The following is a 23,954-nucleotide window of genomic DNA, read 5'->3' as shown; positions in this document are numbered from 1 at the left end:
ACCTCCTCTCATGCATGGCCTAGTCCCATCGGCAGGCTATGTTCAATCTACCATTTTCTCTTTTTGCTCTGGACTCTTCCAGATGCTTCTGGCTGTTTTCTTCCTCATTTCGACTTCTCATTCTACAATAAAAATCTGCCTGGCCGGTTGGTGATAGCACACACCTTCACTCCCAGGGCTTCAGGCGCAGGGGCAGGTGGAACTCTTGTTAGTTGAAGGCTAGCAGGATCTATAGTGCAAATTCCAGGACAGCCAAGGCTACAGAGTAAACCATGTTTCGGAAAAACAAAATAAACAAAAGGGTAAAGTTTAACTTGTTTACACACTTCAACCTTTTAGTCGGGACTGGTAGTGGTCCCTTTCATTGGGACTATGAACTTATTTCTTTTTTTTTTTTTTCTTCTTTCTTTTTTTCGGAGCTGGGGACCGAACCCAGGGCCTTTCGGTTGCTAGGCAAGCGCTCTACCTCTGAGCCAAATCCCCAACCCCTATGAACTTATTTCTAATACTGTAAGGACAAATTCATTAATGTCTTACTTAGCTGGTTTGTAGCTTCAGGTTTCTCTCCTGGTCGACATGGGGGTTTGGGGAGGAGTATAAATGAGTCAACGTGGCAAACTCAAACTGTGAGGCTTAAAGTTCTAACTTCTGCTTTGAGTTTTTACCTTTTTGATTCAAGGGAGTCCTAAGTACCTGAGGGTAAGGTGTTCTTGTTCTCTCTCATATGGTCATATAGTCTTCTGAGTAGTCTAAACCTCATTATATGACCCAAACTGGCTTTGAACTCTTTTTTTTTTTTTTTTTTTTTTTTTGGTTCTTTTTTTCGGAGCTGGGGACCGAACCCAGGGCCTTGCGCTTCCTAGGCAAGCGCTCACTGAGCTAAATCCCCAACCCCGGCTTTGAACTCTTGATCTTGTTGCCTCACCACTTCGAAGGGCTGGAAAAATAAGTGACCTCACCTAGCTAGAATCAGAGATGTAAGAAGTGCTTTGCCAGAGTTGGAAATAGGAAGCTGCGAGGCTGGTTATTCCAGGATCTTAATAACAACATCAGCCAGAAGTACTTGAAGTGCTACAAACAGGAAGTAGATAGCCGAATTCCCAGACTTTTGGTCTGGATGTACTGACACCGCCCACCGCTCGGTGGGCTGATGGCCCTCGCGCCACCCTTTCATTGGCCAGTCGTCACAAGGCCCATACTCACACGAGGTCATTCAGCCAATCAGCGAACTCGGCCTCGCCCATCATGAGGCGCAAGTGTCTTACTTGCGGCTTGGTCCGCGGCAGGCTGGGAGTCGTAGTATTATATTTGGGTTCTGCCTACTGAGCCGGGAGTCTGGGAACTACAACTCCCAGAGTGCTGAGCGGATGCACGCTCTGCTTTTAGGTGTAAGCCGCAAACATCTTGGACCCCGGGAGAATCCGCGTTGAAGCACAGGTGAGGGGTATTGTTGGGGCAGGACCTGAGGTTTACTCCTGTCTCTGGTCCGGTGAAATTTGGAGGCACCAAAGGACCAGTCGTGTCGGAGTTACGGGACTTGGGGTCTGTGGGCCAGACGGAGCGGTTTGCTTGTGCTTTTGTGTATTTAACTCTGCGCGGGTTTGCTCCTCAAGTCCGCCGTACTCCAGGCCGAGAGTTTACTCTTGTGAGCCCTCCTACGCCCACCTGTTGCTCAGAGGCCGGCTGCGGTTATAACTAGTGTCTGACAGACGACGAGCCCACAGCACCTCCGGTTCAAGGCCCCTCATTGGGCGTAGATTAAGAGCCCGAACCTTCCTCTCCTTCCCTTACACCCGGGACCCTTCGGGTCTAGTTTTGGCTCTTAGCTCAGCTATCTAATATCCACCGAACCTCCGTTTGGTGTCTCCATTAATAGTGTCACTTTAGGACCTTCCATCCCATAATTCTCCGTACCGAATTGTAGTGAACGCAGCTTTGGAAGTAGAAAGCGTTCAGTTTTAGCCATTTGCGGTTTAAGTGAAGATCTGTTGGCTCTCAGTCACTCCGATATACTTTTTATTTCCTGTGTGTTATTTATGTAATTCTTGAATTTAGAAACAGGGTGGGGCATTCTAATGCATTCTAAAAGCTTGGGTTGCGGGGTACCTTAGGTAACAGCCACCAAGCATCTGCCTTCGGTGCTTGCTCCTGCAGGGAGTGCTTGGTGTCCCCCACCCCCATGCCCACCCAGGATGCCCCTGTCCCGCTGGCTGAGATCTCTGGGGGTCTTCCTGCTGCCAGCCCCCTGCTGGGCACCCCGGGAGAGGTGGCTTGGTTACCTACAACGACCCTCCCTGGCATATGGGTGTCCAGTCCTTGGGGCTTGGCACAGTGCCCGCTGGTGGTGCCAAGTGTGGACAGAGGAGCCTCGGTGAGTGTGGTTGGGGTGTGGGGCTTCGGGGAGGGAAGCACCGGAGCCACCCTCTCACTCATTTGTGTGTTTTTTCCCTCAGAGCATTTAGCTCCTCTGTCAGAATGAATGGGGACCAGAAACTGGATGTTCATAACCAAGAAAAGCAGAATTTCATCCAGCACTTCTCCCAGATTGTCAAGGTGCTGACTGAGGATGAACTGGGACACCCAGAGAAGGGAGATGCTATTACCCGGATCAAAGAGGTGAGGGATTCAGGACTGAAGAAGTCAGTAGAGGTGTGGATTCGCTGCCAGGGTTTTGATAAGAGCAGAAGTAACGTTTTTACCTGTGGGTCCCGACTGTACTTCAACCCACCCAGATATTTGGCTCCCTGACTTTGGACCATCCCATCAGCTTTGCTTGAGAGCAGAGCCCTGGACGTCATGGTTTGATTTTATGCCCTGAGACTATAAGATAGGATCTTAGCAGATACCAAAAGGCTGTTGGCACTGAGGCCTGAGGGAAGTTACTGTATTGTTAAAGTCTGCTCTAAAAAGGGAGTTGTTCCTCTTCTGCTTGAGTTACCTATTTCCCTCCAGTCTCTTGAGTTTATTTTCTTTTTTTTGGGGGGGGGGGTCTTTTTTTCGGAGCTGGGGACCGAACCCAGGGCCTTGCGCTTCCTAGGTAAGTGCTCTACCACTGAGCTAAATCCCCAGCCCCGAGTTTCAATTTCTAAACCCACATGTCCTCACACACACAACCCCCTGCCTCAGCCTACTGTGTGCTGTATCAATTACAGTACCATCATGTCTAGATTGGGAATTCTTTTTTTTTTTTTTTTTCAAAAAAAGATTTATTATATATAAGAACACTGTAGCTGTCTTCAGATACACCAGAAGAAGGCATCGGATCCCATTACAGATGGTTGTGAGCCACCATGTGGTTGCTGGGAATTGAACTCAGAACCTCTGGAAGAGCAGTCAGTGCTCTTAACCACTGAACCATCTCTCCAGCCCAGGAAACTTTTTTTTTTTTTTTTTTTTGGGTTCTTTTTTTCGGAGCTGGGGACCGAACCCAGGGCCTTGCGCTTCCTAGGTAAGCGCTCTACCACTGAGCTAAATCCCCAGCCCCCAGGAAACTTTTTTTTAAAGACATACATTTTTTTTAAAAAATTGTGCATTGACTTTTTGCCTGCCTCTGTGTGTGTGTGTGTGTGTGTGTGTGTACACACTTGTGAGCTGCCATGTAGGTGCTGGGAATTGAACCCAGGTCCTCTGGAGGGGCAGTCAGTGCTCTTCACTGCCAAGCCATCTCTAGCCTGGCGAATTCTTTTTTTTATAAATGTCTCATCTTTGAGGAAAACACCAAGGAGAATTTTCTTTGTCTATACTGTGCAGGTATTAAAGAGCTATCTCTTTAGTTAGTTAGGGCTGCTGTCTGGCAGAAGGCACAGTTGAGAAGGCTCCAGGAGGAGGACATTAGAAGGGTTAGACGTAGCCCTGACTCTTGCTGTCCCTTCAATGCCTTCTTTTGGCTAACTTTGGAGAAGCCTTGTCTTTTGTTTTGTTTCTTTGTTTTCTGTAGCCAAGGCTGTCCAGAACTCATTCTGTATCTGAGGCTGGCCTCATACTCATCAGTCTGCCTGCCTCCCTGCTGAGTATTGAGCTTATAGGAGTTAGCCATCACTCTACGCTAGGGCCCTTGTCTTCACTACAAGCTTGTTTGCAGGTGGTCCAAGTTCTCGGCTTGAGGGAAGAACTGGGGGTATGTTATGTAGCAGGTACTTGGGTTCCATATGCTATAGGACTTTGGAGAAGAAATGAAGAGGGGACTGACCCAGGGACTCCCCAAGGGGAGTTGGGGTTCAAAGAGGGAGAAGGAAAGGGGAAACCTCTTCAGGTCCCTTCTGTGTGGACCCTGATGTCCTCTCACCCTGCCTCAGGTCCTGGAGTACAACACTGTAGGAGGCAAGTACAATCGGGGTCTGACGGTGGTACAGACCTTCCAGGAACTGGTGGAACCAAGGAAACAGGATGCTGAGAGCCTACAGCGGGCCCTGACGGTGGGCTGGTGTGTAGAACTGGTAAGAGCGGTCGGAGAAGCAGAGTTCCCACAGTTGGGGCTTCCTTGGTGAGGAGCAGAAGCTTGTTTCTTGCTTGTGTTGATGTGTGAGTCTCTTGTGTGCTACAGTCATTCGGGCAGTGTGGATCCCTTCAGGGGCTGACAGATGGGCACAGAGAGTTTTCAGAAATGCTCACCTTAAATATCACCATGTGGTGGTGTCCCATGCCTTTGATCTTATCTCAGGGAGCAGAGGCAAGTGGATCTCTATGAGTTCTAGGCTAGCCTGATCTATAGAGTAAGTTCTAGGATGGCCAGGGCTACTCAAGAAACCCTAGTTTCAAATAACAGAAACCTTAAATTCTTAAACTTAACAAAGAAGACATGCCATTAAAAAAGAAAGTAGACTTTTAAAGTCTGGTTAGATGGCTTGGCCGGTGAGAGCATTTGCCATCAGAAGAGCCGAATGTGTGAGCCAGGGCCGTAGAAACCCAGTTGTGTCTCTGGACACAGAATCTGCATGGTAGGTAGAGCCAGCAGGCTGGCCAGGCTGCCTGGCTCAGTGAGAGAGACCCTGTTTCAAAGGAACATTGATGTGATAGACAGGACACCTGGCATCTTCCTTTGGCTTCTCCGCCCCTGTTTTCATGCCCACACTGAATGCACCCAAGTGTGTGCTTGGTGGTACACATCTGTAATACATACACTCACCTAGTGCTGGGGCATGGAGATAGGCGGGTCCCCAGAGTTCGCTGGCAAGCTAGGTTAGCCAATCAGTCAGTTCCGGGCTCAGAAAGGTTTGTCTCCCAAAACTGAGGACACCTGATACTCACCTCTTGCTGCTACAGATGCGCCCAGTTCAGATGCCCATCCATATATACAACTTGTGACACAGACACAAGCACACAAGGCCTGCTGGGCAGGCAGGCAGGCAGACACACTTGTGTTCAGTTTCTCACTATCTATATGACAACTGTGTGCATCTGTTGCACCCTTCCCGGAGTTGGGATAGATGTGCAGATCCTGGAGCTTGTTGGCCAGTCTGACCATTTCAGTGACCACCCTGTCTCAAAGAATAAGGTGGAGAGGCTGGAGAGATGGGCCAGTGTTTAAGAGCTCTGGCTGCTTTTCCAGAGGACCGGGGTTCAGTGGTTAGTACTTCAGACTTAAGGGATCTGACACCCTCTTCTGGCCTTCGTGGGCACCAGGCATGCACATGGTTAGCAGACAGACTTGCAGACCAGCACCAGTGCATTTAAAATAAGTAGTCCTCTGTTTGGCAGCACATATACTGAAATTGGAACAATACAGAGAAGATTAGCTTGGCCCCTTTGTAAGGATGACACAAATTCATGAGGCAGTCACTCTCTTTTTTTCCTTTCTGTCTTTTCATTTCTATCAAATGTGTGAAAAAATACATAAAGATTGGTTATAACCAAAAATATGTTATATAAAATTTTAAAAATGAGGAAGACATCTCACAGAATTCCCCCAAAATGAGGACATCCAAGGTCGACCTCTGACCTCCACATGATTGCATTTGTAACTCATGTACACAGAGCACATGCATACATGAAACATGTGTGCACAATATAATATGTGCACACAATTCTACAAATCTATAATAACATGTATGCATACACTACACACATGCACACATGTACACACATAAACAGTTCAGATCACTGGCATGTTCACTTAATGAAATGATTTTCCAGAGTGAATTAAAAGCTGCTTCCCTAATGTAGGGTACGTGCTCCACCTATGGCTCTGATTTTCAGTCCTGGCTCTTGAATGTCTGACTTTGTTGTTTCCTGGGTGGGTGAGAGGTTTCCAATTTGGTATTGAAGTCCAGGGCCTTGTCTATTGTAAGCACGCTCTTATCCCTTAACTATGTCCCTGCCCTTTGGTTTCGGTTTTTGATTTTTCACTGGCTGTCCTGGAACTTACTCTGTAGATCAGGCTGGCCTCAAACTCAGCTCCACCTGCCCTGTCTCCCAAGTGCTGGGATTAGAGGTGAGCGCCACCAGTGCCTGGCTGTTTTTGTTTATGAGACAAGGTCTCACTGTGTACAGCTCACACATACTCAAGATCATCTCGCTTCAGCCTTCCAAGTGCTGGGATCATAGATGTGTGCCATCACACCTGACTCATACTGACTTACTAAATTATTGGTCTATTAAATAGACCAGTTTGCGGTGTTTGGATGATGTAACGATAGACTTCTGTTGAGAATCATAGGGATGGAAGGATGAGTCAAAGTTCTGGAGCCCTGAGTTTGATCCTTAGAACCCATGTAAGAAGTGAACTGACTCCCAGAAGTCACCCTCTGACATCACTGCATGCTGTGACGTGTGAGCATCCACACCGAGACACACCTTCCTCACCCCTGACTAGTGAGGGGCTGGCAGTGTGGTTCTAGTGGGTAAAGGCACTCTGTCGAAAGCCCAGCAAAGTGAGTTCTGTCCCAGGATTCATGGGAAGATGGAAAGAGAAAAACAACTCCTAGAAATTGTCCTCTGACCTTTATTTGTGTGCTGTGGCATGTATGTGCCCTTGCACACAATAATAATAGAAGTTTGTTAAAACAGAAAAAAAAATAGATAATTTTGTTGTGGGGGTCAAAAGCCTTCCATCCCATATGTAAGGCCCTGGGTTCCATCCTCAGCACTTTAACACAGTAAAGCCAAGGCATGCAGTTAAAGCAATTGCCACGTAACAAACGGGTAGCCTTGCCGGAAGGTGCGTGGGCCAGTGTTCAGGAGATGGGCTGAGGACCTTGAGATCGAAGCCAGCCTGGCCTTCATACCGAGGTTCTGTCTCAAGGAATCAAAACCCAAAAGTGTCCTGGATGTTGTTGAGTGTTCAGTCTTCCATCTCCCTAATAGAGAGCGCGTGGGAGGCACCACTCTGTGGTCAGGGCTAGGCTCTGGGAATACCTGAGGAGCCAGCATTGCTGAACTGGAAGAGCATTTACCAGCAGGCAGAGTGGCTCAGTGGTAGCATGAGGTCCCGGGTTCAGCACTCGCAGTGCACAGAACCAAACATGACAGTAGACAGCTGTGACCTCGGCACCTGGGAAGGAGCGGTAAAGGCAGAAGTACAGATCCTTGGCCACGGAGGGACTTTGGCTCATCTAAGGGAAGACGCCATTGATTGCCAAGGCGGTGCTCTTGGGGTGGTGCTCCTGGAAGTGTGACTCTCATAGCCCGTCACTGAGGGAAGTCAGAATGGGAGTTGATCCAGATGCCGTGCAGAGTGATGGTGACTGGTTTGTTCCCACAGCTTTCTCAGCCTGTTCCCTTACACACCCCAGAACTGTCTGCCCAGGGATGCAGCACCCACTGTGAAAATGCCTCACAGCCTTGCTAGAAGCCAGTCTGGTGAGGGCATTTTTTTCAGTTGAGGCTCCCTTTTGCCAAATGACTATAGCTTGGGTCAAGTTGACCTCAAACTAGCCAACACAGTCACTTACTGGAACAAAAGTTACGGATGTTTTGGGTAAGAGTGAGGTACGTGAAGGTGTTTCATACTCAACTTACTACCGAGGGAGTCCTAGAGCCGATTAGAGGCGGCAGAGCTGTGTTTTAGTCTGTTAGCCTGAAAATGAGGGTGCAGACATGGGATCCTGTAACCTGTCAGAGTTCCCATAACCACCCCTTCCACCCAGTGCACGGCAGTGGCCAGGGCAGCAGCCGTCACTGAGAGAGGGCCCCTTTCAGAGCCCTGGGGTCTTACTGTGTTCCTTCTCCAGCTCCAGGCTTTCTTCCTCGTGTTAGATGACATCATGGACTCTTCCCACACTCGCCGGGGGCAGATCTGCTGGTATCAGAAGCCGGGCATAGGCTTGGATGCCATCAACGATGCTCTGCTTCTGGAAGCCGCTATCTACCGCCTGCTTAAGTTCTACTGCAGGGAGCAGCCCTACTACCTCAACCTGCTGGAGCTCTTTCTACAGAGTTCCTATCAGACTGAGATCGGGCAGACTCTCGACCTCATCACAGCACCCCAGGGCCAAGTGGATCTTGGTAGATACACTGAAAAGAGGTGAGGCCCCTGGCAACCATGTGTAGACTTTGAGGCACTCAACATGGGCCTAGCCCTTAGGAGTGCATCTTCTCCCCTGACTCAGGTACAAATCTATCGTCAAGTACAAGACAGCTTTCTACTCTTTCTACCTGCCTATCGCGGCTGCCATGTACATGGTGAGTCAGTGGCACCTCCACTCTTTTCCCTTGGGGGCATTGGGATGGGAGGACATGGAGTAGACATTCAGGGTATGATGGTATAACTTGGAGCAAGCCACCCAGTCCCTCTGACACTGGAAAGTGAGCAGAGCTGAGTCCTATCTGAGTGGGAGGGGCAGAGGAAAATTTAGGCTGAGCAAGAGACTAGGTGTGGCGGTGGCTCTTGGGTCCATCCTGGCCAGCCTCTTCAGGTTTTCTCTTCATTTTGTAAGAGGTTGGAGTTGGAAGTGGAGCTGTAATGGCTTTCCAGGGGAAGATGGCCTGATGCCTTCAGAATGGATTCATTCCTTAGGCCTCCCGGGGAGGGGCTGAGGTTGGACTGCAGTTACGCAGAACCCATGGAAAGTGTCAAGAAGGGCAGGGTGCTGTGGCCATGCTGCCTTACCTGTCTCCCTGTAGGCTGGAATTGATGGGGAGAAGGAACACGCTAATGCCCTGAAGATCCTGCTGGAGATGGGCGAGTTCTTCCAGATCCAGGTAGGAGGGTCTGCAGCGGGAAGTAATAAGAGGATTTTCCACCCCACGCTATGCCGGGCACCATGGGGTGTTCTCATCTCGGCAGACTGTGACCCATTGTTCTTAACACTCTCCACCCGACTCGCTAAGTTCCCGTGGTGGGTCGCTGCCACTCCAGCCCCATTTAACAACTGCCCACCTCACGGTTGGCTGTCACAGATATCTATACCCTGGCAAAATCAAAACTCTAGAGGCTTGTAATTTATTAATCAGATTTATATCAGTAAATTCTCACCCCACAAAACGCCCACATAATAAACTCAGAGCCAATTGATACTGATATAAAGGGCCCACCTAGATAAGATGTCCTGTAGTCATCTATCCCTTATATAATACTCATAGTTACCCGTGGCTGTTTAAAGCTACACGGATCCGGGTGGTCCTCTTCCTCCGTCTTCCTTCTCCCCTTCCTGTGCTCTTTGTCTCTAGAATTCTTGGCCCACTTTTCTTTTTCACTGTCCAATCACAGGCTCTTGCCTTGTCTTCTACCTGCCCTTCCCTGCTTACAGACAGCAGTGTACACAGGTCCTCCAGCCACACTGCATGGAGCTTCTCATCTCTCCTTTCTGCCTGCTCCCTAGGACGACTACCTTGATCTCTTTGGAGACCCCAGTGTGACCGGAAAGGTCGGCACTGACATCCAGGACAACAAATGCAGCTGGCTGGTGGTTCAGTGTCTGCTACGAGCCACTCCTCAGCAGCGCCAGATCTTAGAGGTGCCCAAGTGGGGCTTGGGGGTGGCATGTCCCTTTGCTAAGAGGGGATGGGGGAGGAGTGGTTAGAACAGTGATTTTGCTGTCCAGGAGACATTTGGGAGCTCAGTGCAATTTGGTGTATGTGCTGAAGGTAGCAGGCAGGACCAGGAAGATTTTGTACAGTGCCAGACAACACATGCCCAGTAACTGTCAGTGGTGTCGAGGCTGAGAATCCATAGAGGAAGTAGAATCCTGAGCCAATGCCTGAACTTTGGGGTTGGGGAGGCAATGCTTGAGATTGGATTCCCAGAGAGAGAGCTTTGCCAGTGTTCTGGAATGTAGGAGTTGTGAGGGCCTTTGAATCCAGCCAAAAAAAGCTGTTTCTCTGCTTCCAGGAGAATTATGGGCAGAAGGACCCAGAAAAAGTGGCGCGGGTGAAAGCACTGTACGAGGAGCTGGATCTGCGGAGTGTGTTCTTCAAGTACGAGGAAGACAGTTACAACCGCCTCAAGAGTCTCATAGAGCAGTGCTCCGCGCCCCTGCCCCCATCCATCTTCCTGGAACTAGCAAACAAGATCTACAAGCGGAGAAAGTAACCTCGAATTGTAGAGGCTGCGAGGGAGGGGTCTCAATAAATTATTGTTCAACATCCTGTGGTTTTATGCTTGTGTCAGGAGTTCAAAATGGAGGGGTGGGAGAGGGCAACTTGGAATCCAGGTTGGCAAAAGAATTCCTTGAGACCCAAAGCTGCTGCGTTGTTAGATGGGTGACATAGGCACAGCGTCAAGTGTTGCGTGGAGGTTGGGAGGCGGTCCTGAGCTATGCCACGCCCATGCGTGAAGGGGTGCGGCTGCGCAGCCACTGGGTTTTGCTGGTGCCCCTCCCCTCCGCTCTGTTCCCCGCTGGGCGGGGACGCAGACGAGCCAAGGCCGGCCGGAGCGATTCCAGGAGGACTGCGGTGAGGAGGGCTCGGTCTGAGGGTGCGGATGGATGGATGGATAGATGGGTGGATGGCACGGGAGAGGAGCAGTGAAAAAAAGAATAAAGAAGCGGGTGATGGGTGGAAGATGGAGACGAGCTCAGAGTGAATGGATAAACCTTGCCGTTGCGGGTGGGTGAGGACACAGGCTGAAGGCTAGAACTGAATGGGGACTGGGGCAGATGCAGCGCTGACAAGCAGAATGCTTCCTCTTCCTCCAGCCCAGACCCCTCTCCTGCGTTAATAACCAAACCCTTCTTCTCATTCCCGACCATCCACCTCACTAGAGCATCTGGGCGGGGTCTCCTTCCTCCCAGAGGTAAGCTGGAGGACAGAACTTGATTAGGAAGAATCAGGGTGTTTTCTGGACCCGATTTTCAAGCATCGCACCCCCATATTCTGGGCCCCACTTTTTTCAAGCTTCGCACCCCCGCGGAGATCAGTACAACCGCATTTTCTCATGACCCTCCTTTCTTCGTTCCCTGGAGGTTATGTTCGACTCCACCTGCAAATGCTGCAGTGCAAACTAATGGCCTGTTCATGGTGATTTGAATCTCATTTAAATATTTCCCAAAGCAGCCAGGTCTTTCCCAGGCCTGTTCTAGTCCTCAGTCACCTCCCGTGCCCTTACCGGCGATCTCAGTAGCTAGGTTTCGACCGCCCCTGTTTTCTAGGTCTGCATCTGTACTGTCAGGTAGGTGGATGTGAGACGCTGGATCCTGTCGGTTCTCTGAAAGCCATACGTCGTCCTCGGCACTATGCTGTCCCCTCAGCGGGCTTTACTCTGCAACCTCAATCACATCCATCTCCAGCACGTCTCCCTAGGCCTGCACTTGTCCCGCCGTCCTGAACTACGAGAGGGGCCTCTGAGCACACCCCCGCCCCCAGGGGACACAGGGGGCAAGGAAAGCAGGGGGCCTTGCAGCGGGACCCTTGTGGACGCCAACTCCAACAGTCCAGCTGTGCCCTGCAGATGCTGCCAGGAGCATGGGCCCAGCATAGAAAACCAGCAGGACCCCTCCCAGGAGGAAGAGGCTGCCTCGCCTTCAGATCCGGGATGCTCTTCCTCTCTCAGCTCCTGCTCAGATCTTAGCCCTGATGAGTCTCCAGTGTCAGTCTACTCTCGAGACCTGCCGGGTAATGAGGATGCCAACCCTCAGGCCAGCATCTTCCCCTTGGAGCTGGGCTCTCCTCTGGCTCCCGCGGGTCCTAGCACCTGCTCTCCAGACAGCGTCTGCTGCTCTCCTGATTCTTGCTCCGGAATATCTTCTCCGCCTGGACCTGACCTGGACTCGAACTGCAACGCCCTGACCACCTGCCAGGACCTACCTTCCCCAGGCTTGGAGGAGGAGGAAGACAGTGGGGAACAGGATCTTGCTACCTCTGAGCTCTCAGAGACCGAAGATGGGAGAATTGACGCAGGGAAAGCAGAGCCCAGTTGGAAAATCAACCCCATTTGGAAAATCGACACAGAGAAAACTGAAACTGAGTGGAAAACCATCGAGGACAGTGACTCTGGTTGGAAAACAGACGAAAATACAGACTCGAGCTTGAAAACGGAATCTGGGAAATTGGATTCTTGTTTGAACACCAATTCTGGTTCGAAAATAGATGCAGGGAAAACTGATGGGGGATGGAGAGGTGACGTCAGCCAGGAGCCGGTGCCCCATCGGACAATCACGTCCTTCCATGAGCTGGCCCAGAAGCGCAAGCGGGGTCCGGGGCTGCCCCTTGTGCCGCAGGCCAAGAAAGATCGCAGCGACTGGCTCATAGTCTTCTCGCCCGACACTGAGCTCCCGCCGACTGGGTCCCTGGGAGGTTCTTTGGCACCTCCCCGAGAAGTCACCACCTTCAAGGAACTCCGGTCGCGAAGCCGAGCCCAGCCGCCGCCAGTCCCGCCCCGGGACCCTCCGGCTGGGTGGGCTTTGGTCCCGCCTCGACCGCCTCCCCCTCCCGTCCCTCCGCGGAGGAAGAAGAATCGACTTGGGCTGCAGCCTATTGCAGAGGGGCTGTCGGAGGAGGGCAGGGCGGCCAGCCCCCCGGCTGGTGAGGAGGCACCCGCCGTGCAGGAGCCCGAGGAACCGCGCGCGCACGCCGTGGGTAAGAAGCGTGGACCCGCAGGAGGGCCGGTCCTGAGTCCGCCCCTGGTCCCCTCCTTCTGCAGTGTCCTCCCCGCCCCATCTCCAGGGCACGCTCTGGGAGAGGGAAACTGGGTGGATCTTGGAGTGAAGGGACTAACTCTTTGCTCCTCTCTTTCCCGCCCCTCCTTGCCTGGCTGGCCGCGCTGCCCTCCCCCTCTGCACCTGGCCCCGCCAATCCCGCCTGCAGCCGGTCCCTCGCTAGTCCCTCGGCCCCCGGTTTTCCGGTTCTCGGCCGACGGGCGCCCCCTGTTGGAGGGTGGGGGCACGGGCGCACCCGGGTCCCTGCTCTTTACGCCTCTGACCGGGTGGCCCAATTCCCGGCTCCGGCTGCTGGGGGCAGCGAGTCCCCCGGAGGAGCAGCTCCTGCCTGTGCGCCTGTCCCCAGTGGGAGCCTATTCTCCTCCCACGCGGGGGGCCTTGCCTTGCCTGGCCAGCCCCGAACTGGCACTGCTGCTATCCCCGCTCTTCCCCAGAAGTAGCACCTTCCCCGCCGCGGCGCCCCCACCCCGCCAGGTTCCCGCCCCCCCGCTGCCAACACCACGGTGTCCGCCGACCGCCCCTCGCTGGACCAGAAGGCCACCACCTCCGCCCAGGCAACGTAAGACGGACCCGGGCCAGCCCCGCGGGCCGCGCCTCGGCTCGCTGTCCCTCCAGTACTGGGCCAGCCTGCGTTTTAATCTTTTTCTAGGGTGCCTGGCTAGGTCTCGCCCTTGGAGTTGGGCAGACTCCTAGCGGGCTTACTAGTTTCGGGGAGGCTGGCTTTGCTCGGGGTGAGGAACATGACTGCTCCCCTCGCTGCACAGCGGGCTCCACCTGGTCTCCCGCCCATCTTAAGGGGTCCATTGTTAGGGACCTGGAGTCACACCCTCTTTGGAATTCCTCCGCTAGGGAAGTTCTTGGCCTCGGTGGTTTGGACCTACTGTCCCCTCCCAGGAGATTCTAGTCACATCTCCTCCATTAGTCTCCCGCCGCAAGTAGGGTGAAGCTGGAGCCTAGCATTGACAAGGTGCAAGGTGACTACGTGGGTTCTCCAAGACTCCCCACCCTTTCCCGTCTGTCTGTCTTTTCATTGGTCGAGGCTCCCACGTGCTCGGAGTGGGTGCAGCCCTCGGTTTCCTCGCCCAGTCATCTTCCTTCTTAAAGGCCCAGCTAGCTGGTCGGTGTGGCTCCCCGGCTAACCAGAGGAAGGGCAATGGGAACCGAGGTGGGGGCGGCGAGGGCCGGGGTTTGCCTAAGACTACTCTCCGCTCTACGCCCCAAGTGGCTGTGTTCTTTCTCTCTGACTCTCAAACTATGAGACCAAGGGAGCCTGCGTCCTCTGTGTAACCCTTGGCAAGTAAGCGTCATCGCGTCCTTCTTCTCTTCCTTAGTGCGCAGTTCCTGGTCGTTTGCCGGTGTTCCGGGGGCCCAGCGGCTGTGGATGGCAGAAGCCCAGAGTGGGACTGGTCAGCTGCAGGAGCAGAAGAAAGGTAGTTACCCTTCCGCCTTCTGAATGACCCTTGGTCTATAGCTATCCACCATAAACCTCATCGAAACTAGGGGCTTTGATGTGTCTTCCCTGCATCTCCACCAGGTCTCCTGATAGCTGTCAGCGCTTCAGTGGACAAAATCATCTCGCACTTTGGGGCTGCTAGGAACTTGGTTCAGAAAGTGAGTTGGTTTGAGGGAGGATGTTGGAAGATTTAATGTGGTGAGTGGGAAGTGGAAGGATGCCGGAACACTTGGCTAGCCACGCCTCTGGACCTTTGCGCTTTGCGCTCTGTCCCTAGGCTCAACTGGGGGATAGCCGGCTGAGTCCAGATGTGGGGCATCTGGTATTGACCACGCTCTGCCCGGCTCTCCATGCTCTGGTGGCTGATGGGCTGAAGCCATTCCGGAAGGACCTCATTACCGGGCAGCGTAGGAGTAGCCCTTGGAGCGTGGTGGAGGCCTCTGTGAAACCAGGTGAGTCACAAGGGAATGGGATCCGATGGGAACAGTGCCTGGACCTGGCTGACCCTTGCCCCTGTCCTCAGGTTCCTGCACACATTCCATGGGATCTCTGTACAGCCAGGTCAGCCGACTGGCCCCCCTGAGTAGCAGCCGCAGCCGCTTCCACGCTTTCATCTTGGGCCTCCTCAAGTGAGTGTGGCCTTTCCCCTACTGCTCTTCTGGCCTTGGAATCATCAACACATCATGGCTAGCACACAGTAGTGGAAGCTCTGTTTCCAGAGACCTCCCCTCTCCAGTGTTTCCCCTCATTCTCAACCTCTTCCCTGAATTTACCACCTCTCCTTTCTCCTCCAGTACCAAACAGTTGGAACTGTGGTTCTCCACCCTCCAGGAGGATGCAGGTCAGAAGCTCGGATGGGAGGACATGGTACTGTGGGGTTAGATGATGAGGAGGACAGGCTCTCTCTTGCTGGTCCTTACTGATGGCAGAATACTCATCCAGGGGAAGAGTATGGGAGGAGAGTCGGTCCAGGCTATCTGCCCTCCATATTTTCCCACTTGAGGTCTTCCTTGCCTTGGGACCATCTCTTTTTTCCTGCACTCGGAATAGGCCCCTCCCCTTCTTGCTTCCCGGTAGCTCTCAATTCTGTGGGTCTCTTCCTCAGCGAGGTTTTCCAGCTCTACCCTGAAAGGCAGGTCCTCGCCCCTGTGTGTGTTTCCTGGCCCTTTGTTCGTTTCCCTTTCTAGCCTATACAATGTTTCTCAGTTAACTGCACTAAGTGGACAAATCTCCCTCGGGAGACTACGGTTCCGCACCGGCAGAAAGATACTTGTCAGCCCTATAGCCCAGCTCTTCTGGCCTCTTTTTGTCCACCCAGAGTGGGAGGTCTGAGAGATATTTATTGACTCGAACTGGTGCAGGAGGTGGTCTGGGGCTGATGCTGGCTTCTCTTTTCCAGGCCTCCTATCCCTCTTGTATCTGCCCACCGGCTTCTTTTCCCTGGCACGCGGTAGCTGTCCATCCCTGGCTACAGAGCTGCTGCTTCTGCTGCAGCCGCTGTCGGTGCTCACCTTCCACCTGGACCTGCTCTTTGAGCACCACCACCACCTGCCCCTGGGCCTGCAGCAGGCTCCTGCCCCTTCAGGCCCCCCTCCTGCCCTCCAGCAGACTATGCAGGCTGTGCTGCACTGGGGGGGACGTTTGGCTCAGACTCTCCGAGGGACTTCAGGGGAGGCCACTACAGACTCTTCGACCCCCTCCACGCGCCCTCCACCAGGCAGCTGGTGGGATCAGCTGACCCAGGCTTCTCGAGTCTATGCCTCTGGAGGCACTGAGGGCTTCCCTCTTCTTCGGTGGGGACCCAGGCGGAATGGAACTACCGCTGAGGGTACACAGGAGGCACCTCCACCCACGGAACAAACCACACCAGGCAGAAGCGTGTGGTTGGGGCGGCTATTTGGTGTGCCTGGGTGCTCCTCAGAAACTGACAGCGGCGCCTTCAAGTCCAGGTACGTACCCACCTGCACATTGTGCCCTTTCTGACCTTCCGGTCTCTTCAGCGCTCCCAGTGGTCATTCAGGATTCTTTAGATAAATAGGCAGGCAGTTGCTTTTGTAACCACGGGCTTTAATGGTTACATTCACAGATGATTACCTTTAAGTGGCTACATACTGTTCCTGATTTCAAGCTGTGTGGTGGTGGTGCACACCTTTTAATTATTTTGTTTGTGATTGTACATCACAATGGCTGCTTCTGGAATACACCTTTGTATTGCAGTCCCTCACTACCCATTCAGCTCGCTCCTTCACTTCTTTCCCATCATGCTCCTGCCTCACCTTAAGAATGAGACCTTTTTTAGCCAGGCGGTAAGGCACATGCCTTTAATCTTATCACACAGAAGGCAGAGCCAGACAGATCTCTCAGTGTATGATGCCAGCCTGGTCTATAAAGTGAATTTCAGGACAGACAAGGCTATTCAAAGATACCCTGCCTTGAAAAACCAAAACCCAGCCCAAACCAAACCAAACCAAAGTTCCTGATTTCACAGCTTGGCTCTTAGAGCTGAAAATATTTACCTCACTCTTTAGAGAAAAAACAAAAAACAAAAAACAAAAAAAAAAACAACAAAAAAACAAAAAACCCTGACCCAGCAGGGGCTTCTTCAGTGATGTCTGGTGACTTAAGCTATGACTCTAAACCTTTGTAGACTCTGATGGGTCCATAGACCTGACTGCCTCCACTCTGCCCTCAGCTCTGACCAGTTTCCATGTGCCACGCGGAGGATTCTGGGGTTCCTTTTCTGAAGTGGTATGGCTTTGGTGACCTACATTCTTCCCTCTAGGAGACCATCCAGCTGGTTGCCCCCAACAGTAAGTGTGCTGGCTCTGGTGAAGAGGGGGACGCCACCCGAGGTCCCTCCTGAGGAGCCTGTGAAGGAACCAGCCTGCATGGTGCAGGCTGACAGGTACGGGCTGGGAGAACCTTCTGTGCCCTGTGTGTTGTCCCTACAGCGTGGCCAGGAGCCAGTGCTGCTGCTTCTCTGCCCGTCACAGCTGGGGCACTAATTTCTTTTACCCTTAGCTTCTTTCTCTGGAAAAGAAGATACTGATTGCGGTGGCTGCACTTGGGAGCCTGACACAGCAGTATCTTGAGTTCCAGGCCAGTTGTGGCTCCTGCACAAATGCGGTGCACAGAATATGTATGCAGGCAAAATACTGTACACACAAAAAATAAACACATGAAAAACTGTTTTATGAGACAGGGTTTCATTATGTAGACCAGGCTGGTCTTTAACTCATAGACTTTGTCTGCATGATTAAAGAAAGGTATTATGCATAGTCAGATTGGGCACTAATTAATTAACTATTAATGAATTAAGACAAGGTTTCCTTGTATAGCCCTGGTTGTTCTGTTACTTGGTTTGTAAACCAGGCTGTCCTTGAACTCACAGAGATTTGCCTATCTTTGCTGGGACTAAAAGTGCATACTACCACACTCTGGGTTCTTTTTCCTACAAGGTGTGTTTATGTAGCCTAAAGTGGCCTTGAACTCAGTATGTCTCAACCTCTCAAGTGCTGGTATTAGTGGTGTGCAGCGCAGTGCCTGCTCAGACGTGTGTTCTGAGGCCTTGCTTCTGGGCGTTTTCAGTCCCTTTGAATTAAGCTTTTTTTTTTTAAAGATTTATTTATTTATTATGAGTACACTGTAGCTGTCTTCAGACACACCAGAAGAGGGCATCAGATCTCATTATAGATGGTTGTGAGCCACCATGTGGTTGCTGGGATTTGAACTCAGGACCTCTGGAAGAGCAGTCAGTGCTCTTAACCGCTGAGCCATCTCTCCAGCCCCTGAATTAAGCTTTTTAAATGATCTGTATGTATTTGGGAGACAGGGTCTCACTACGTAGCTTATGTTACTAGAATGTGGAGACCTGAGTTGGCCTTACCGGCGTGTGCTGTCACGCCTTGCCTGAGTTAAGCTTTGGATCGTCATCTACTCAGTGTGGTCTAGGCACTTCTCTGTGAGAGGCATTATGTCAGAGATAGAACAAAAATCACCCCATTTTGTTCGTACCCCTCTTTTAAGAAGCACATCTCCACTGGAGATGAGTGCGGCTGATACATCAGACAAGACAGGTCATTCAGAGGGTTATGGCTGTAGCCTGCTAGGAGCAGACAAGGGAACTGCAGTCCTCTGGAACCCCTGGAATCCCCAGCTTGGGGCTCAGGTGTTTTCAGTATTGGTTCTGCATGTGTCTGGCAGGGAGAGTGGAAGTCACAGTGAGGGAGACTTAAATGTGGTGAGTGGAATTGTGGGACATGATGGGTGGGTCAGTCAGCCAGCCAGCCAGGGACCCAGGGTGTCTGTCATTCTGAGGCAGTGGAAACCCTCAAAGGGGCTAGAGTCAGAGAGCGGCACACTTGGTTATGCTTCGGAAAGATCTGTGACTGACACATGGAGAGGGGAATGGCGCCAAGAGAAGCTCTCGGAGAGAAGTGACTCCATGTAGTGTCCCAGAGAAGCTAAAGATCCAAGTCAGGGCGACGGTCATGCAGCTGAGGAGCACAGAGAAGCCCACAGTGAACTTGGTGATGGGTTGCCAGGTACAGATGAGCAGAGGAAGGCAGTCCTGTTTGCATATGTGTAATTTCAAACACCAAAGGGAGTGCAGTTTTCCACAGGTGTCAAGCGAATGTCAGCCGAACCAACAGGAGCAATCTGCCATAGGATGGGCTAGCCTGGGAACCTGGACATTTTGTTCCTTCATGTTTCTTCTTGACTTCCCCAGGGCAGTCCGGGCTCTCTGTGACCACACTGCTGCAGGACCTGACCAGTTGAGCTTCCAGCGTGGGGAAGTGCTTCGTGTCATTTCCACAGTGGATGAGGACTGGCTTCGCTGTGGGCGGGATGGTGTGGAGGGGCTGGTGCCGGTGGGATACACCTCCCTTGTTCTGTAGCTCTGAGCCTGTTTCCTTTTCCTAGGCTCATGAATACTGTTCATGTGAACTGACCATCCCAGAAGCATTTTTCCTTCTGCAAACCCACATTTCTTCCCATATCTATTTCTGTGGACAGTTAAAATAAACTTTCCTTCTTCCCTCAACACCCACCTTTGAGGTGAAATCTGCTCTTGCAAATATGTAAAAAGGACTTCCTGTCCACAGGATTCCTCTTTCTCCATCTGCACAAGAGAACACTGTCCTTCCTATCTGCAAATCAGTATCTATCCCACCTCTACCTTCACCCAAGTGGACTGTGCCAGTATAGTACACATGCCTTTGCCCCAACCCTCAGGACCTGCGGTCTCCTCACTGTGGTCTGTCTCTAGCCCTTGCTGCTGTATTTAAGATGTGCTCCTGCTGTGTTAAGTACTGGATGGAAGCCTGGACACCCCTGGTGGGTAAGCCTGTGCCAATGGTCTGCCTCTTTCCCTCTTTGTCCCAATAAAATGTGGGAGTTGAACAGATATGTGTCCCTGTGGGTTTCACGGTATAGGTATAGGTACTGCTTTGTGGGAGGGAAGTCCTTTTATTGTAGCCTGAGGCATTCCTCTCTAGCCAAGCTTTTTTCTTTTTTTCTTTTCTTTTCTTTTCTTTTTTTTTTTTTTTTTTTTTTTTGAGGAGAGTTGGGAGACAGGATTTCACTATGTAGCCCTGGCTGGACTCAAAATTTGAGATCTGCCTGTCTTTGTCCCCTGATTACTGAATTAAGGGTCTGTGTCATCACACCGGGCTCAAACAGAATAGATACAGGATTTGGTTTTTTAAAAATATTTATTTATGGGGTTGGGGATTTAGCTCAGTGGTAGAGCGCTTGCCTAGGAAACGCAAGGCCCTGGGTTCGGTCCCCAGCTCCGAAAAAAAAGAACCAAAAAAGAAATATATTTATTTATTTATTATATGAACGCTCTGTCTGCGTGTATACTTGAAAGTTAATACAGGGTGTAAGATCCCATTACAGATGGTTGTGAGCCACCATGTGGTTGCTGGGAATTGAACTCAGGACCTCTGGAAGAGCAGTCGGTGCTCTTAACCACTGAGCCATTTCTTCAGCTCCCAGAGTTTTGTTTTTTTTAAAAAATATATATTTATTTAAGTTTTATGTGGGCAGGGGCATACCCGTGCCATGGCTCACACATGGAGGCCAGAGGACCACTGTGGGAGCCTTCATTTCTACCCCACCACTCTATGACAGTGGTTCTAAAGCTTCCTAATGCTGTGACGCTGTAACTCAGTTCATGCTGCAGCTATAACATTATTTAGTTGCTACTTCCTAACTGTAACTTTGCTGTTTTGAATCATAACCTAAGGATCTGACGTGTGAAGCACAGCTTGAGCACGACTGCTGTCAGGTAGAGCCGCAGGTGCTGGGAGCTTCCAATGCAGGCTCTGGGGACATACACAGGCCCTTTGCAGGATCAGAAAGTCCTTTAACTAACCTCTTAGTCATCTCCAACTCCTTGGGATTTTTTTCTTTTCTCTATGTATTTATTTTTGTATGTGAAGGGACACGTGTGCCCTACATGTGAGGTCAGATAACTTTCGGGAATCAGTTCTCTCCTGCCATGCATGGTAAGTCCTTGGGATGAAATGCAGTTCACCAGTTTTGACGGCAAGTGCCTTAGCCTCCGAGCCAGCTCACTGGGCCCTCTTGCTTTGTCTTCAGACTGCTGTTTCAGTGGCTGATGGAGCCCGAATAAAGACTAGAACAATGGAAGCACAGCCCTTGTAATTATGCTTAACTAGATTTTGAGTTAAAGGAAGGGTTGCTGTTGGAATTGGCACTTTTCTGTTTAACACTACCAAGCACCGTATCTTACCATCCATTAGTTGGTTAGGTTAGCTGAGCTTCCTATTAACCTTTTGGGGGAAAAAAAACTAAACTAAAATGTCCTAGGGATTCACTATAAAGGGTTGTCTGGACAGAGGAGTCACTAAAAAACAAAAAGAGAACAGGATGCTCTGACTAGAACCATGCAACAGGAGCGCTGGGGAGGAACAAATGAAATGGAGCCAAGAGTCTGAGGGATTTTATCATTGAGAATTGTGGCTTGGTGACGAGATCGGCTTTGAGGGGACACAAACTTTAGCCTTGTATTGTCTGTGGGTCTCTGCACTGGCTTCCATCAGCTGCCGGGTGTAGCCTCTCAGAGGACAGTCATGTCCCTCGGTCTCGGCTCCGTCTTTATCCCTGCACATCTTTTTTTTTTTTTTTTTTTGGTTCTTTTTTTCGGAGCTGGGGACTGAACCCAGGGCCTTGCGCTTCCTAGGTAAGCGCTCTACCACTGAGCTAAATCCCCAGCCCCTATCCCTGCACATCTTATAGACGGGACAATTTTTGGGTCCATATCCCCTGCTGCAGGGAGTCTCAGCTAGGGACACCCCCATAGACTCTAGGAGCCCCCCCATCCCAGGTCTCTAACTCGTTCTAGAGATACCCCTTCTCCCACATCGTTCGTGTAGGTGCTGAGGGATCCAAGCTAAGCTTTCTCCCCTAAGTTATCTCTTCAGGGGTTTATTATGCCCTTAAGAGCCAGAGTTTGAGTTTTTGATATTCCTCTCATTGTAAATGACTACAAGTGTGCATGTGTGTCTGTACCTTCCCGAGGGCTAGAATTATAGGTGGGCCACTATGCCTGCCAGGCATAAACATCTCTTCCCCCTAACACAGACTACCAATCATGTTTAAAGTTATGTGACTGAATACAGAGAACTATGATACTGGGACTCAAAGACATGTAGACACAGTCCAAGAGCCCATGACTGGATTCTGAAGTTTCAGAAACACCGATAACAGCTTTTATTTCCCACCATACAACCAGTTTGCATCTTTCTGATCCCTGTTCTCTTGGCCATGGTTTCAGAGACCACTCTTAAAGCATTTGAGACATTTGGCTTGCTGTAACATTTATAGTCCCAGCCTAAGGGCCCATCCTTGTGCTGGTATGAGCAGAACAGTAGGATCTCCTTACAGAATAGGCCAAGGATGTAAGATTTAGTTTTATAACATTATTATATCTAGAGAAAGAGTTTAAAGCCATGTGGGTGGTACACGCTTTTAATCCCAGAAGCCTGGAGGCAGAGACAGGTGGATCCCTGGGAGTTTGAGGCCAGCCTGGTTTACAGTGTGAATTCTGGACAGCTGTGACGGGCTACACACACAAAAAAAAAAAAACAAAAAAAAACAAAAAACAAAAAAAAAAAAAAAACAAAAAAAAAACCCTATCGTGAAAAACAAAAACAAGAATGAAAGAAAGAGGAGAAAAGAAAAGAAACCAAAGGGGCGCGGGGCTGGGGATTTAGCTCAGTGGTAGAGCGCTTGCCTGGCAAACGCAAGGCCCTGGGTTCGGTCCCCAGCTCTGAAAAAAAGAAAAAAGAAAAAAAAAAAAAAAAAAAAAAAAGAAACCAAAGGGGCTGGGGAGATGGTTCAAGAATTAAGAGCACTGGCTGCTTTTCTAGAGGATCCAGGTTCAGTTCTCACATGGTGACTGACAGCCATCTGTAATTCTAGTTCCAGAAGATCCAGAGTTTTCTTCTGGTCTCCACGGGCACCAGACACACATGTGGCATCAGATATACATAAAATAAAAAATCAGAAAGATAAATTGCCTTGATGTTTCTGAGTGACTGCATTCTGAGTTTCCCGTGTATGTCCAGACTGTCTGTCTGGGGCACAATTAGGTTGGGAGGGGCTTTATCCAATCGAGGAGGGACATTTTGGCTACTTCCTTTTTATCTGTATAGGGGTGTGTGTGTGTGTGTGTGTGTGTGTGTGTGTGTGTGTGTGTGTGTGTGTGATGCGTGTGTGTGCATTCATAGGTCAGAGGGTGAAGACAGGATTCGTCCTTGAGTGTCTGGGACCACAGCTCACTAATTTAGCAGTCCGCAGTCAGCTTGCTCCAGGGCTCCTGTCCTGCCTCCCAAGTGGTGGGGTCACAGGTGGGTGTCACCAGGCTGTTGGGTTACCATGCTTGCACAGCAAGGGCTTTACCCACTCAGCCGTCTCTAGCCTCACTTTGACTATTTCTTTTCTTTTTCTTACTGGTTTTGAGAGACAGCGTTTCTCTGTGTAGTCCTGGTTGTACTGAAACTCACTTTGTAGACCAGTCTAGTCTAGAACAGATCCTCCTGTCTCTGCCTCCCAAGTGCTGAGATAAAGGGTGTGCACCACCACCCATCATTTTTTTTAATCTTTAACATTTAGTCTTTAATTAAGCACATAAAACCCATACTGCTCAATAATCTTTTTCATGAATTTTTGTGAAATTCAGATCTTAGTGTATCATTTATAATCTTGTTTTCTTCCTTCTGATCATCTATACCTTTGGCACAGACCATACAGACTCTCTCTCCTGCTTTTTGTTCTTGCTCCTTCCTGGCCTCACTTTGACTATTTCTAAAAATTTACTATTTGAACACACAAATAGTTGGGAGTCTCTCAAACACCGGTGCTGAGATATTTATGACAGGTTATTCAACCTTTCCAAGCCTCCATTTCTGCTTCTTTAGAATGGAGATAACAACTTCAAC

At 50.6% G+C, this 23,954-nt stretch overlaps 2 protein-coding genes and 1 non-coding gene across 4 annotated transcripts; all 3 read left to right on the top strand.

The window, feature by feature from the left end:
• The first annotated feature begins 1,302 nt into the window (after positions 1-1,302).
• Fdps (farnesyl diphosphate synthase) lies at positions 1,303-10,520 on the top strand. The gene is made up of 8 exons (NM_031840.1): positions 1,303-1,437; positions 2,454-2,616; positions 4,296-4,436; positions 8,169-8,461; positions 8,547-8,619; positions 9,061-9,138; positions 9,759-9,893; positions 10,268-10,520. The coding sequence occupies exons 2-8, from the start codon at positions 2,476-2,478 to the stop codon at positions 10,466-10,468; spliced, it is 1,062 nt and encodes a 353-aa protein (NP_114028.1). The 5' UTR covers positions 1,303-1,437; positions 2,454-2,475; the 3' UTR covers positions 10,469-10,520.
• On the top strand, positions 5,682-5,788 carry Rnu6-909 (RNA, U6 small nuclear 909). The gene has a single exon (XR_015678746.1). It is a non-coding gene; the product is annotated as a U6 spliceosomal RNA (small nuclear RNA).
• Positions 10,521-10,730: 210 nt separating the features above from the next.
• Rusc1 (RUN and SH3 domain containing 1) lies at positions 10,731-19,891 on the top strand. 2 transcript variants are annotated; one of them, NM_001427699.1, is given in 11 exon segments: positions 10,731-10,830; positions 11,526-12,951; positions 13,180-13,590; positions 14,363-14,461; positions 14,566-14,642; positions 14,762-14,936; positions 15,008-15,113; positions 15,279-15,325; positions 15,884-16,433; positions 17,267-17,389; positions 19,214-19,891. In NM_001427699.1, coding segments are annotated over 10 exon segments (3,099 nt in total). In that variant the 5' UTR covers positions 10,731-10,830; positions 11,526-11,609; the 3' UTR covers positions 19,383-19,891.
• The last annotated feature ends 4,063 nt before the right edge of the window (positions 19,892-23,954 follow it).

This window comes from Rattus norvegicus, chromosome 2 (assembly GCF_021556685.1).
Source record: "Rattus norvegicus strain SHRSP/BbbUtx chromosome 2, alternate assembly SHRSP_T2T, whole genome shotgun sequence".
Classification (NCBI taxonomy): Eukaryota; Metazoa; Chordata; class Mammalia; order Rodentia; family Muridae; genus Rattus; species Rattus norvegicus.
The sequence above is the reverse complement of the archived record's forward strand: the minus strand, read 5'-3'. Positions and strand labels throughout refer to the sequence as shown.

Bases quoted from the DNA above. Each gene is read 5' to 3' on its own strand.
- Fdps (NM_031840.1), top strand. From the start codon at position 2,476: ATGAATGGGGACCAGAAACTGGATGTTCATAACCAAGAAAAGCAGAAT. The intron at 8,462-8,546 runs GTGAGGCCCCTG...CCCCTGACTCAG, and splicing joins GGTAGATACACTGAAAAGAG to GTACAAATCTATCGTCAAGT. The intron at 8,620-9,060 runs GTGAGTCAGTGG...GTCTCCCTGTAG, and splicing joins TCGCGGCTGCCATGTACATG to GCTGGAATTGATGGGGAGAA.
- Rusc1 (NM_001427700.1), top strand. From the start codon at position 14,413: ATGGCAGAAGCCCAGAGTGGGACTGGTCAGCTGCAGGAGCAGAAGAAA. The intron at 14,462-14,565 runs GTAGTTACCCTT...CATCTCCACCAG, and splicing joins GCTGCAGGAGCAGAAGAAAG to GTCTCCTGATAGCTGTCAGC. The intron at 16,434-17,266 runs GTACGTACCCAC...TCTTCCCTCTAG, and splicing joins AGCGGCGCCTTCAAGTCCAG to GAGACCATCCAGCTGGTTGC.